The sequence below is a fragment of the Haliotis asinina genome, chromosome 2 (assembly GCF_037392515.1).
Source record: "Haliotis asinina isolate JCU_RB_2024 chromosome 2, JCU_Hal_asi_v2, whole genome shotgun sequence".
Taxonomy (NCBI): domain Eukaryota; kingdom Metazoa; phylum Mollusca; class Gastropoda; order Lepetellida; family Haliotidae; genus Haliotis; species Haliotis asinina.
In genome coordinates, this window is record NC_090281.1 from 38,508,412 (window position 1) to 38,523,532 (window position 15,121).

The 15,121-nt window shown below is 41.0% G+C and overlaps 1 protein-coding gene across 4 annotated transcripts in view; it reads right to left on the bottom strand.

The window, feature by feature from the left end:
* The window catches only part of LOC137273696 (retinoic acid receptor RXR-like), a 56,316-nt gene that overhangs the window by 25,043 nt on the left and 16,152 nt on the right, over nt 1-15,121 (bottom strand). The window contains exon 1 of one of the 4 annotated variants that reach the window (XM_067806497.1): nt 10,542-10,855. The exons of 2 other annotated variants lie outside the window; for them this stretch is intronic. In XM_067806497.1, coding sequence (XP_067662598.1) covers nt 10,542-10,560 — 19 coding nt within the window. In that variant the 5' untranslated portion in view covers nt 10,561-10,855. Of the gene's footprint in view, nt 1-10,541; nt 10,856-15,121 lie in introns of those variants that run through there. One more of the 4 variants, XM_067806496.1, reaches the window with a different exon arrangement.

Here is a 15,121-nt window from a genome sequence, read left to right on the forward strand (position 1 = left end):
GCGTGAACACCAACACTGGGTTTGAACTGGTCTTCAGCACTGGTCAAGTGGTAATTCAGTGTTGGCCCTAGACATGAAAATTTAGGATCCATCATGAGTCCCAGGTGTCATGAGAGGGAGTCATGGACATGTTCTGGGGAGACAACTTCGGTATGGCACGTTCATCAAGACATTAACTGTGATTGTTTCATAACATTAAAAAAAAAGAGTCATCAGATGATGACATATCCCCCCGGCCCCCACATATTTGAAAGGACAAATTATCTGACAGTTACTTATTGTGCTTTTAGATCAAGTCTGAATTGTTTCTATGGAATTCATGAAAAATATATATGCCATATATCCGTAATCAGAAAAAGTCACAATTTCAAGATCTGTCTCGTATATCTGCCAAGATCTTTTGAAAGATATGAAATGGTTTTCGAGTTGTGCTCCGGAAACGAAGTCAGCAACGTGTTCATGGAACCGAGAAAATAATACATCATCAAAACTTGTAAATAGCAAAAGGCACCACTTTGGGGACCTGGCACACATATCTACCAAGTAAAACTGACAGATATTAAGAAGTTTTTGAGTTCTGCTCCGGAAACCAAACACACCTCTCACTTTTGAGAGTAAGTACGAAACGCTTCCATGGAAACCGAGAAACTAAGAAATCACAAAAACCTTTAAGTAGCAAAATGAACCACTTTTGGTTCCGACTGATATATCTACCAAGTTCTGCAGAAAAATATTGAACGGTTTTTGAGTTCTGCTCATGAAAATAGCACATCCCTCCATTTTGAGACAAAGTCCGAAACATTTCCATGGAAACGGAGAAAATAATCAATATGAAAAACATGTCAATAGCAAAAGGCACCACTGTGGGGGTCTGCCACACATATCTACCAAGTAACACTGACAGATATTAAAAAGTTTTTGAGTTCTGCTCCGCAAACCAAACACACCTCTCACTTTTGAGAGTAAGTACGAAACGCTTCCATGGAAACCGAGAAAATAATAAATCACAAATCCTGCATATACCTAAAGGCACCACTTTAGGTTTTGATTGATATATCTACCAAGTTTTGCAGAAAAATATTGAATGGTTTTTTAGTTCTGCTCCGGAAACGAAGCCCATTCCTCCATTTCGAGACTATGTCCAAAACATTTCCATGGAAACCAAGAAAATAATGCATCACAAGATCCTGTACATAGCAAAAGGCACCACTTCAGGTTCTGACTGAATGTTCCATGGAAAAACAAAAAAAAATATAAATGCCAAAATCTGTAAATAGCAAAAGGCACAACCATAGGCTGAGATTACTCTATCTATCAAGTTTGGTCTAAAATTATTGAACGGTTTCCGAGTTATGCTCCGGAAACAAAATGATTACGGACGGACAGACTAGGCGTCGACTATATCCCCCCGCATTACATGCTGGGGGGACACAAGGTAAAGCAGATCAGGTAATTGAGCAGTTAAATGGCAAACAATAAACTAAATAAACTAAACAGCAAATTATAAGCTTAGATTATCTGAACTTATGGCCCAGCAGCACTGTGCCCACAGTGACGAAGCTTTTAAATTCGCTATGTATTTGAGATGATTTGTGCGTCAAATGTGCAGGTTTTCTGTGTCAGGGCAAACACTGGTCATCGTCATTTGTATCCCAACAGGGTACACAAGATCTCATAGTACTGATCACTGGATTTTCTGGTCAAGACTGAATCATATCTGAGATGGCAACAAGTGAAAGTGATTTCAGCAGAAAACACATTCACGACACCTTGATGGCATACTGTTGATTAATATCTGGATGGTCGCATGTGGTATTGCCTGCCATTCCTCCTGATAAGCTGCACCAAGCTGGGCCTGGTTGACAGGTGCAGGGTCCCTTCGACTGAAAATGTTCCATAGGTGTTCAATTGGGGACACATCTGGGAACATAGACGGCCAGCCCAATGTCTGTATGCAATCTCGTCATAGATAAGCTGTGACATTTTGCCCTGCGTCAAGCACAAATCACGTAAAATGTTATCAAATGATGCAAACATTTCAATTAGCATGCATACCTGGGACGCAAGTGAAATTCACTCCAGGAAAAAGAGAAAACGACTGTGTCAGTGAAAACTTCACATGTGCAAGACAAGATTATACACCTTTTCAGTTCAAATCCATTTTTGATAGGCAATGTCATATGCATGGATTAAAGGTCACATGAACGTAAAAAACAATTTCTCAGATTCTGACACCTTTCAGTATGTACTCACTGAAACAAATCATCAAAATTGCCAATTCAACCGATAACGTTGAAAAAACAAAAAGCGAAGAAAAGCGCCCGTGAAATTTGACTTTAAATGATTCACTAATTTTATTCTGTCAGCGCTGGGGGAAATAGTGGTTTCAACAGCTCCGCTTATAATCCTTGTTCGCTCAGTTTGAAGCAGTATGCCTGCCCAGAGTATGAGGTCACAAGCAGTAGTCTATTCTTGGTTGTGTACAAAAACAAGTAAATAATCTACACATTACATAAGAAAAAAAACATGATCATTGTGATGAGCAGACCAGAGAAAACATTATCTCTGGGTTATTCACACCCATATGCCTGCCTGTCTGCTGATGACAATATGCAGTGCACAACTTCAATCATTGACCACATGCAATTTGAAATTAATACCTATTGGGCTTATATGCCCTTAGTGGCCAATGAAAAGGCTTTGTTACACATTAGTGCACACCCACCGGCTCTGACTGGGTTCAGTATCGTGGATGCTTCGTTTCAAGGAGGGTAAACCCAAGTACAAAATACTGCACTTTTGACTTGCGATTATACGCTTGTAATTCTGTTTATTTGTTTTATCTTAACCAGCAATGTATTTATATATCATGAATAAGAGAGAACTGTGTTTCAATAATGTTTAATTTTGGGGCGCATGTAATGTTTAAGATTGCAGAGTGTATTCATCTCATAAATAGACGTGGAAATAGCTTTCAGCTGTGCACAAATGTCCTGGCAATCTCGTTAAAATATACCCAACAATATGACAAATTCTGGCGCAGTGATCGGAGCAATATAATATCTAAAAGTACTAGTTTACCAAGAGAAATTAATCCTTGCATTGTGTAATTTTACTAAGAGGTTTTGCTCTATAAATGTAAACTATGTATGATCACCACTACTGTAAGGATTTACAGACCTTCCTGAACGTGGTAAGCGAAGTTGTATGCACACGGAATGAGTTGACATAAACATGCCATTTCACACATGCTTTTGCCAATTTTACTGTAAACTAGAGCCTTAACTATGGATGACGAGGAGATAATCATGTTTCTTGAGAATAATGTGAAATTTGCCATCGTGAAGCAAAAAGTGTACCCCTGTGAACATGGTAAGCGTAAGTTGTACTCACACTGAAGGAGGTGAAATATAGTATTCCCAGAAATTATTGAGAATCATGTTGCGTCATGTAACTCATTACGTTTATTAACTTCTGGCGTTTTACTTACATCAACATGTTAAAACATCATGCTTTTACAGTCTCAGTCTTGTTTTAGTACTTTGTTAGACCTCCTCGCTCAGCAATGCATGCCTTAATACGCCTAGGCACACTACCCATCAAAGTTTGTAGGTAATCGTGTGACAGGGTATCCCAATATTGGACCACCTCGACCTTCATATCTTCAATATTTCTCAGTCCCTTTTGGTTTATTCTGTCCTTCATGACTCCCCACACATTCTCAATTGGATTTAGGTCTGGGCTGTAACTGGGCCAGTCTAAAACTTGAACATTTTCGCCCAACAACCACTGTTTTGTGTAGCACGCAGTGTATTTTGGGTCATTATCATGCTGGAAAATCCAATCATCTTCATACAATGTTTGTGTTGTCGGAAGTAGGTGACCATTTAGAATGTCAACGTATCTTTCTTTTGTCAAGTTTCCCGTGAAAACACACAATGGCGTCACTCCGCGAGCCGATATGCCACCCCACATGTGAAACTTCAGGCTATGTTTTGGTAGCTGGTAGATAGGTTTGACAGTATCTTTGGTCCAAATTTTCACACAATTAGGGAAAAGCCAAACAGAACTTTCATCCGAAAAGAAAACATTATCCCAATCTTGATTTTTATGAGCCCGAAACCAGTTTAAACGTTTTTCCTTTTGTGCATCTTTCATCAACGGCGAGGGAATTCCACGTTTTTTCACCCAATTAAGTCTCTGTAATTCCTGCCTAACTGTTTCATTGCATACCTGAGGACTTCCTCTGCTAATCATTTCATTTCTGATGTTCTCAACACTTTTCAGTTTGCCCCTACTCACAATCTGCCCAAGTCTTCCGCGATCCACAACATTGAATTTCCTAGGCCGACCTGCCCCTGCTTTGTGCTCTATCCCGGTTCCTGTTTGAATATTCTTCAAAGTTCTGTATACTGTAGACAGAGGAATACCATGTCTACAAGCTAACACTTTAGCATCAGCCTCACCCCTTTCAAAATCATCTAGAATGAGCTTTCTTTTCTCTCTTGCTGTAAATTCTGCCATGTCAACACAAGAAGCCGTCTGCTCAGACAAGGGAGGTAACTCTTGATGTAATGAGCTGCCTTCTAAGCCTTCAAGAGTTGTCTCCCTTATTTAGTATGCTTAGTGCATAGTGAAAGCCCTTTTTCCAATCTTAGCATCATTAGAAAAAAAACAAAGATTTTCTCAATAATTTCTGGGAACACTGTATACATGCAAGTTTGTTGTGATCATCTGCTCCAATAAACATGACACTTACGAAAACAAAATATAACGTATCCATTTTCTGTCAACTACACTTCCTTAAGAAGCATGAGTACAGGCAAAATGATTGTGATTTCAGTGAATAATCCAGATAGAAGTTATCATTATCAGTAACTGCCAGTTGTCCTGTGGTAGGACTCGAGTATTCACAATTCATTACTGTTTTCGTAAGAATCATCAGCGCCAACAGAGTATGATATTTTGCAATCAACTGCCACTATATTTCTTTGGATGGGGGTTATACATGTTTTGGGGGTGTTACTGACTTTGTACATGCAACTCCACAAATAACATCATCCCCACCTAACCATAAATGAACTGTCGTTTAACAGACATCTATCAGATATATGAATTCATGATACATGTAAAACTTGAAACAGTTTTTTCTTCCTAAAGCAAAGCAAACTATACTGACTCACTTTGATGAAATCTGACTCAGTGTTTCAAGTTGTCATAAGACAATCTGACTCACGGTCATGAAGAGCAAAATGAATCACTGCGTATCGCTGACCAGTTAAGGATCCATTTAAGATGACCAGACCTGATCACCTGACATGTGTAACCACACCCCACACCATGACACCACTCATGGATCGATCATGGTCAATAACTGCAGCCCTGGCATACCGCTCACCGCTATGGTGCCAACAACATTTGCTGTAATTTGTGAATCTGAGGCAAAACCTCAACTTATCTGATAACATGGTATAACTCTAATGACGCAAAGCCACTCCCTAATGCTGCCTAGTCCACGCAAATCTTCGGCACCTATGGTGAGCTGTAAGGGCAACACCCTTGAAAGGCTGCCTTGCTTTTAGACAGGCTTGACAGAGCTGGTCTTTGACAGTTAAGTGTGAAATTCGTCCCCTACAGTCCGTTTGAGTCGGAAACGGACTGGTGAATTACAACTTTTTATCATTGTGCAAAATTGCAACATTAATATAAATAGTACACTTGTTTATCATTACTAATAGCCAACAGCTTTCTTATATTTGAACATTTTCCAGACTCCACCAAAACGTTGTTTTAGAAACTATCATCATTGAAAATGCAAAAGTTGTTATCTGTCGCGTTGAGGTGAAACAGCAGAAACGGAGCAGCCAGTCATGGCTCGGAGCATCTCAAAATCTATTCCGGGAGAGCTATCGCTTCCTCGTCTGTCGTAGTGTCAGTCACGACTTTAAGGGGATGACAAGTGGTGCCACAGTTGCCTGTCGTAAGCCATCGCAAGACCAGTTACAACGTCAGCTACCTTGTTGACACAGTTTTGCCAAGTTTCAGTCATGATTTTGTTAAGGGATTCTTTAACCAAAACCTCTATGCCGTGCAATCTAAAGTCGCAGTGGAAGTCGCAGAATATTGTGACCCTTACCTTTATGTAACTGTCAACTTTGTAGAAAGGTTCACCTTTGTGGTTTTTTATGATCTCAAATAGCTGAGGCTTCATTGCCTTTGAAGGCCGTGCAATCTGAAATTGTCGAGCCATGACATCATATCACCTTTTCAACTGTTCCATGTCAGGGCTTTACTGTCGGGGACCTGCGCGACATTGTCCATTACAATAAAGACTTCTCTGGTAGAGCTGGTGCCAACTTGTTTTTAACCTCTGTTATCTGTGGACTTCGCCCTGAATACATAAGTCGCAGCCTGGGAGAAAGCCTTTGCTGGAGCAACCAGCAAGGAGAATGATTAGTCTCCTTTCCCTAGAGGCAGCTTTCCACGTGACCCCTTATCACCCTCACCGCGTACCCACTGATGGCAGTGTGCAAGGCTTTGACCCCGGCTTCATCAAAGAACACTGGCTTGAACCCTTCCTCGTGCTTCTAACCCTGACAAAATTATTTCTCAAGCGAACAATATCAGGGCGTTCAGAGAGTACTGGCCTATTCTCCCCCATCCTCGATATCTCCAGGGTACACGTTCCGAAAAGTCTCCAGTATACCCTGGATGCATCTACGGCTCAGCCCGATAAATTTATTACCTCCCTTGGCTGGCTTTTTATCCAATCACGTGTCTACGCTGGGAATTTGAGCGAACCAATCACAACTCACTTTCGCTTTTTAAATTCTCTAACCGATTAAACTTGGCAAACAAACCATGCGTAGGTTCTCTGAAAGTATTAGATGGATTTCTTGCATATGTTTTAAAAAAGGTTTCGGACCTATAAAGTTGCATGTATTATTTCCCCAAATTGTGAGTCACACGGCGAGGAAACCTTCGCAGTTGCAACTGCTAATTTTGTTGACACTAGCAAATTCGGTTACAACGGCGACCACTCTGATTGGCTACTGTGAGGAAGCGGAGTCAGCAAAGGGAGGTAATAAAATTATCAGGCCGACCCGTAGATGCGTCCAGGGTATAGTGCAGACTTTTCGGAACGTAGACCCTGGAGATATCGAGGATGATTCTCCCCTGACATTTTCTTGTAACGATACCTGAAAGCGTGTAAGAGTCGCCAGAGTGTGTACTTTGATACCTGAGGTTGTGTTCTTGATTCAAATGCTTTTTTAAAATTTTCAGCAACAGGTATTGTATTACAAGGATCTTTCAAAAGCTGTCCAAATGTTTAAATATTGTGTGATTTTGACAAACCCCCCATGTGCTTCTCATCACCCTCACGTTTGTGTTCCAGAACATTTCTCAGTACCCATGCTGATACTCCTGAAGCTTTTGATACCCGCTTAAGAATTTATTGATGGCATAAAACGGTTTGCCCCTTTTGGCTTCAGCATGGAAAAAATTGTACACTTAATCATCAACTGTTTCATGTCAGCATTAAACTTCATTTTTCATCAGGCATTTGTATCCGATGCACAACGAGATAGTGACTGTTCTGTTTCTGCGGTTTCACCCCGCCGTGACAGATGACAAGTTTAGTGTTTTCAATTATTATAGTTTCTTGAATAACTTTTTTGGTGAAGTTTGCAAAATGTTCAAATATAAGAAAGCTGTTGCCTATTAGTAAATGATAATTGTGTAATATTTACATCTATGTTGCAATTTTGTACAATGATAAAATTTGTAATTCATCGGTCCATTTCTGACTCAAACAAACTGTAGTGAGTGTACAGAATTCCATATTAATGGCAGGTGCTGATTTGAACCTATTGCATTGGGCCAAAAATGTAATTTTCATGTTGTCTCATGTTGGTGATGCATCATGTGGAATTTCAATGTCACTGGATGGTGCATTCGCTACGGTAATGCACCCTTTCACTTCAACATTCCCTTATTTTTGTTGACAGTATATATGGCACCAGTTTGTAAATATCGAGCCAGGAAAAGACAATCCAGTTATCAACAACATGAGCATTAACCTGCACAATTGGGAACCGACCTGAGTCAGCCTGACCACCAGGTCATGTTAGTTGCCTTTTATGACAATGCTTAGTCACCATTTATGGTAAGCATGGGTTTTAAGGCCTATTCTACCCTCAGGCCCCCCTAAGTAATTGAAGGAATTACAGCAAATTTGAAGGAACTGCATCTCAAATGTAAACAAACACAGCCCACTCGCGACAATTGCAGCGATATCAGTAGTTTAGCGGTAATAACAGAAACACATCACCCCTGTCGGAAACAATGTCGGTAATATTGGAAACATGCTTGGCGGAAACTCGTGCAGCAAAACATGGCGTCGATGGAGTGAGTGAGTTTAGTTTTACGCCGCACTCAGCAATATTACAGCTATATGGCGGCGGTCTGTAAATAATCGAGTCTGGACCAGACAATCCAGTGATCAACAACATGAGCATCGATTTGCGCAATTGGGAACCGATGACACGCGTCAACCAAGTCAGCGAGCCTGACCACCCGATCCCGTTAGTCGCCTCTTACGACAAGCTGAGTCGCCTTGGCGTCGATGGAAGACGCACCCGTCTCGGTGAGTTTTGGTTTTAGTTCCTACTATTACATTTTATACTTATCCATCTTTGACCACCCGTGTTGAATGCGTTTAGGTATGAGGTGTTGTCGGGGCAACAGCTTATGTTTTTAGGAAAAGATTGTCACTGCAGAAGAGTGTCACAAGTCATGACCCTGGAGGTTGTTTACATCAGAACATGGAAGTCATGCCGATGATTACGAACTACGCTAGATATAACATCAATTTTTTGTAAAATGTGTTTAAATTTGTCAGTTGCACTTCATAGGAAGAAACATTTTGGCTCATATACTTCTTCATGGTGCACGTTCATGATGTTCATAATCATCGTTCATAAACATTTTGGCTGTTTTGTCATGTTAATGTTGGATGCCCCAAGGTAGCTAGTTGTGTCACAGTATAAAAATACAGAGGGCAACCTATCATTTACGTAAGCTATGTAAACACTTTGGTTTCGTTGTGCAGATGTAGTGGTATTACTATTAGTAGTCCAGCTGTTGGCATTTTGCTTGCCATTTTTGGTTGTTTAACATCACACTCACCATTATTCCCGCTATATGGTAGCAGTCTGTAAATAATAGAGTCTGTGATCAACATCATGGACATTGAAAGTTATGAAACCGAACACCTGATTCTTGTGACAAGCACAGGTTGCTGAAGACGAAGTGGACAGAAAATAGAATACACCAGCTCCACCCACTTGATGTGTTTACTATTTCTGTACTGTATATTATAACCGTGACAAAAAATATATTTTTTCCACATGATTGGGTATATGCTGTATGTGCATGATAGCATAAATCAAAGCATATCTGGAATATGTCATTAATAAAGTGAATCAATTCGAACCTGGACCTTTGCATGTCGTTACATTATTGGACATACTGCAAACAACAGAAGTTTCTGTTTATGACAAGAAACAGTGACTTTTTCAATTACATTCATAATTAAAATATAAAAAAAATCCTTAAATGTTAATATGGTTCTGGCATCATTTATCATTATCCTGTCCAAATATTGGACAGATCTTACATTCTCACATTCAGCTAAAACCAACTGGATCACCATTCAAAACAGGCAAATGTTACCATAACCAGCATCAAATACACAATATTGGATAAATCAACTAGTCCAGATGATCGGACTAGTTCTAGCAGTTGTGGTCATGCCACACTTCAAAATTAACATTCACTTGATCAATAAAGCTTGCAAATGTCAGAGCGTAGGCTCTGTAGCAGATTAAGAATTAAACCCAGATTGAATTCATTAATGGTGCCGTTATTTTCGAGATTTCCATCCCACGAATGCACCCATATATCTATGCATGTGACTTTCACAAACACGACTCATTGTGGTGAAGTAGACTATCCCCAACCGGCCAATGTCACTATCTCGGAGTTTTTTAACAAAATGAAGTTCGGAAAAGAATTAAAAGAGAGAATTGTGTCCCTTTGCGGGAAAATATGAACATATCTGCAAGCGCTGAATAAGTACTGTCGGATATTTTAACAGTAATGACTACTAATGTTGTTGAAATGAGGCCATGCACGATCCACGATGTTGTGAAGAGGCGAAGGAGCCTACTGGCTGAGCTAGATTAGACAATGTGAAACTTCGTATTGGGTGATCTTGGAGCAATTTTCACTCTTTCCTTGATTGAAAGTGACTTTGGATATACATGTATAGACAACCGATCGAGTGAATTTCGGACAATGTGTCCCGCAGCCGCAGGTGAACTGCACCAAATCAACGGTGTAGCTCAGTGCGCGAACTCTATTGACTCCAAGATGGCGGAGAGCGTGTTGATGTGGTATTTGTCTGATTAACGTGTTTCAGTACGTCAAAACGTACTGTCAAAAAGAATGCATTGTTAGAACGATATTATCTATCTTACCCATATCGCTGTGTTCCATATTGGGCTGCTGGACAATTTATCGCCCGAAATGGACTTTTGATTCGTTTTCAACCTTCGCGATTTCCAAAAATGTCTGGCCTAGATTACCTCGGTCATGCAGATGCGACTTCAACTACCCACAATGCATCAGAAAGTAGGCCCGACAAACGTCGATCTGTCTTAATTCATCTCTTTAAATTAAAGTTTTAAGACCAAAATATGTACATTTTCGATAACCTAGTATCGCAGTAGGTGAAAACAGATAATGACGCCAAAAGAGTACTCCTTGAGTTCCGCGATTCATCTGGATCTGTCGGAGTGGGGTGAGTGTGTTAACAGGTCATAGGGTCAAAGTTGATCACTGACGTAAACACAAAGTTCACACTGACCCATAAGAGAACACGACTCGGAGCAAACTGAAGCCAAATTGCACATTTACATATGTAAGAGAGGGGATAAAAATGAATTTTCGAAATTCATCTTCAACCGGCAAATGTTTGTTATACTCTTGACTCTAAGTCACGGGTGTCGGAGAATGCTGACTTGGACAGGGAATTTTCGTAGCTCATAGGTAGCTATATATCTGAAAGCGCGCGCACACACACACAAACACACACACACACACAAGTATTGGACACCAAGTTTACCTTTATTTCGCTGGTGGCAATCAAAACGTCATGCACTCTCATCTAAATGTCCATGTCGCCTAATGACATAGTTTTGCCAAAGAAAGTGTCACTGCGCGAAGCTTTGTGTGGAGGTGAGGGAAATGATTATGGCTTCATTTATCGACGCACCAACTAAGCATGAGGCGACTGTGGAATACAAAGCTGGTGCGCAGCTACTGAGAATTTATTTCAGCAATAAAAAATCTTGTATGTTGACAAATGCTGTTTAGAAAGTGTAAAGTATGAATATTATGACTCGTCATTGAAGGAAAACTGTATTTTTTTCAACCAATCAACAATGTTTCCAACAATATTTCGACAAGCGACTCCATGCAGGTTTAGGTATCGAGTTATTGAGACGAAAGACTTCATGATCAAATATTACATTTAAAAGCATGCTAATTGATGAACCTGCTGCGAGGACTCATACAGCATAGGGCAGATCGATGATGGTTACAGTAACTGTGAGGAAAAATGTAACTTCACCATCTTACAAGTTGTCCCGCACATGACTGTACACATCACACCATTTTAATAGCGATTATGTCATAGAGGAAATGTATTATTGCATATCTGAGGATCCACCAACAACTTCAGAGCAGAAATCGACGTTCTGATAAAACAACATAGGTTCACACAATAAAGACAGCCAACGCCGACAGTACGTAACGAACTTAGAAGAACACGAACCAATAAACATCGTTAGTATATTCACTGATGGGCGTGAACCATAGCCGGCTCACACAACGTGAACAGCTGCAGTATCCAGCCAGGCATCAACACACATATTTTGTCCGTGAAATGTTTTTATGACACAAATAACATTTCACATTTCTCCCCTTGAATAAACAACAAAAAACATGATGGGGATAACTGAGCTTGCAGGTCTTGCTTATTGCGTTCGTTTTCATAGGTACATCCAACAGCAGTAAGGCTAAACTATGTTCATAACTGAAATACAACACAATAAGCTGCGAGATTCACGCTTTGTTCCAGACTACCCTATACCTGGTAAAAGAATGAACAATGAACATGCATTGCATGGCTGCGTTTGCCTCGTTGAGGTGACTACTGAAAGTTCTTGGTGAATCTCGCATCCTATTGTGATCTATTTAAATTGACGTAGACATCCCTTTATCTATGGCCTGCGTCCCTTGATGTAAACACCCAATTTATCCATGGCCTAGCTGTCTCCCAAGATTCAGACACCCCGCTTATCTATGACGTGATCTTCCTTGATGCAGACAACCAATTTATGTATGACTTGATCTTCCTTGATGCAGACAACCAATTTATCTATGACCTGATCTCCCAAGATGCAGACGCCCCGCTTATCTATGGCGTGATCTTCCACGATGTAGACAACCCATTTATCTATGTAATCTTCCTTGATGTAGACAACCATTTTATCTATATCTATGGTGTGATCTTCCTTGGTGTAGACAACTCATTTATCTATGACCTGGTCTTCCTCTATGTAGACAACCCATTACTCTATGGCCCCTCCCTAGATGCAGACACCCCGTTTACCTATGACGTGATCTTCAACGATGTAGATAACCCATTTATCTATGACGTGATCTTCTTTGATGTTGACAACCCATTAGCCAGGACGTGATCTTCCTTGATGTAGACAACCCACTCATCTATGACGTTATCTTCCTTGATGTAGACAACCCATTATCTATGACGTGATCTTCCTTAATGTAGACTAATATATTTATGTCCAGGGTTTCCTTTCACGAAGCAACCTCCAATAAGGTGAACTTTAACTCCCATTCTTTGACAATGCGCTAAGATTACCTTAGTGACTTACGATCACCTCCGTGCTTTGTGAAAGGAGGTACTGATCTCCTTGGGGTAAACACCTCCTCTGTCTATGACATGATCTCTCTTTATGTAGACACCCTCCCTATCTATGACCTGATCTTCCCTAATGTAAACACCCACTCTATCTATAATCTGATCTCTCTTGGTGTAAACATCCACTCTATCTATGACCTGATCTCCCTTGATGTAGACACTCCCTATGTCTATGACCTGATCTCCCTTGATGTAGACTCTCCCTATACCTATGACCTGATCTCCCTTGAGGTAATCACCCACTCTATCAATGACCTGATCTCCCTTGATGTAGACGCTCTCTATGTCTATGGCCTGATCTCCCTTGATGTAGACGCTCCCTATGTCTATGGCCTGATCTCCCTTGATGCAGACACTCCCTATGTCTATGACCTGATCTCCCTTGAGGTAAACGCCCACTCTAACTATGACCTGACCTTCCTTGAGGTAAACACCCACTCTATCTACGACCTGATGTCCCTTGATGTAAACACTCCCTATGTCTATGACCTGATCTCCCTTGAGGTAAACACCCATTCTCTCTATGTCCTGATGTCCCTTGATGTAAACACTCCCTATGTCTATGACCTGATCTCCCTTGAGGTAAACACCCGCCCTAACTATGACCTGATCTCCCTTGATGCAGACGCTTCCTCTATCTATGACCTGATGTCCCTTGATGTAGACGCTCCCTATGTCTATGACCTGATCTCCCTTGAGGTAAACACCCACTCTATCAATGACCTGATCTCCCTTAATGTAGACGCTCTATTTGTCTATGACCTGATCTCCCTTGATGTAGACACTCCCTATGTATATGACCTGATCTCCCTTGAGGTAAACATCCACTCTAACTATGACCTGATCTCCCTGATGCAGACACTTCCTCTATCTATGACCTGATGTCCCTTGATGTAGACACTCCCTATATCTGTGACCTGATATCCCTTGGTGCAGACACTTCTTCTATCTATGACCTGATGTCCCTAGATGTAGACAATCCTGATATTCTTCACTCAAAGTCCTTGGCGGAGACATCCTCTATCTATGACCTGATCTGCCTTAATGTAGACACTTCCATTCTTGACCTGATGTTCCTGATGTAGATTCTCACTCTGTCCACGGCCTGACGTCCCTTGATGCATGTACTTCATCTTCCATGGTCATACATGGTCTGTAGTACGTTGGCCGTGACACGCATCATTGTGACATGATTTGTAGTATGTACGCAATGGCACGCAACAATGTAATATATTCTGTAGTATGTAGGCAATGACACACAGCATTGTGACATGATTTGCAGTATGTAAGCAATGACACACAGCATTGTGACATGGTCTGCACTGTGCAGGCCATTGGTACGCATCCTTGCTGCTGCAGCACTCAGACAATGATATGCATCACTGTGACATGCCATGTAGCATGTAGGAAATGACTTGCTGCATAGTGACATTTTCTGTAGTATGAGGGCAATGGCATGCACCATAGCGACATGGTCTGAAGCACGTAGGTAATGACATGCAGCATTGGTACATGGTCTGTGGTACGCAGGCAATCATACGCAGCAGTGTCGCATGGTCTGTAGTACATAGGCTATTTAATGCAGCATTGTGACATGGTCTGTGGTACGTAGAAACTTTTATACAGCATTGTGACATGGTCTGTAGTGCACAGGCAACGATACGCAGCATTTTGACATGGTCTGTAGCGCATAGGCAACTATACGCAGCATTGTGACGTGGTCTGTAGCGCATAGACAACGATACGCAGCATTGTGACATGGTCTGTAGTGCATAGGTAACGAGCATTGTTATATTGCGCATAATGACAATACACATAACGGTATGGACGAAACAGACATACGCCATCAGTATCATTCTGAACAAAGAATTTTCACGCAACATGTCCGCTCATTAGCTCTGAATGCACGACAGAAACACTGGTCGTGAACACGGAAAATGCAAGTGTACATAATAATCGCATCATTAACTTGTTTCTTTCGTGTTTTGTAAGGTGGTAACCCGCTTGTTCCGAGGTCCTTGAAACGGGGTTATTGCACGGCTGGTTGCG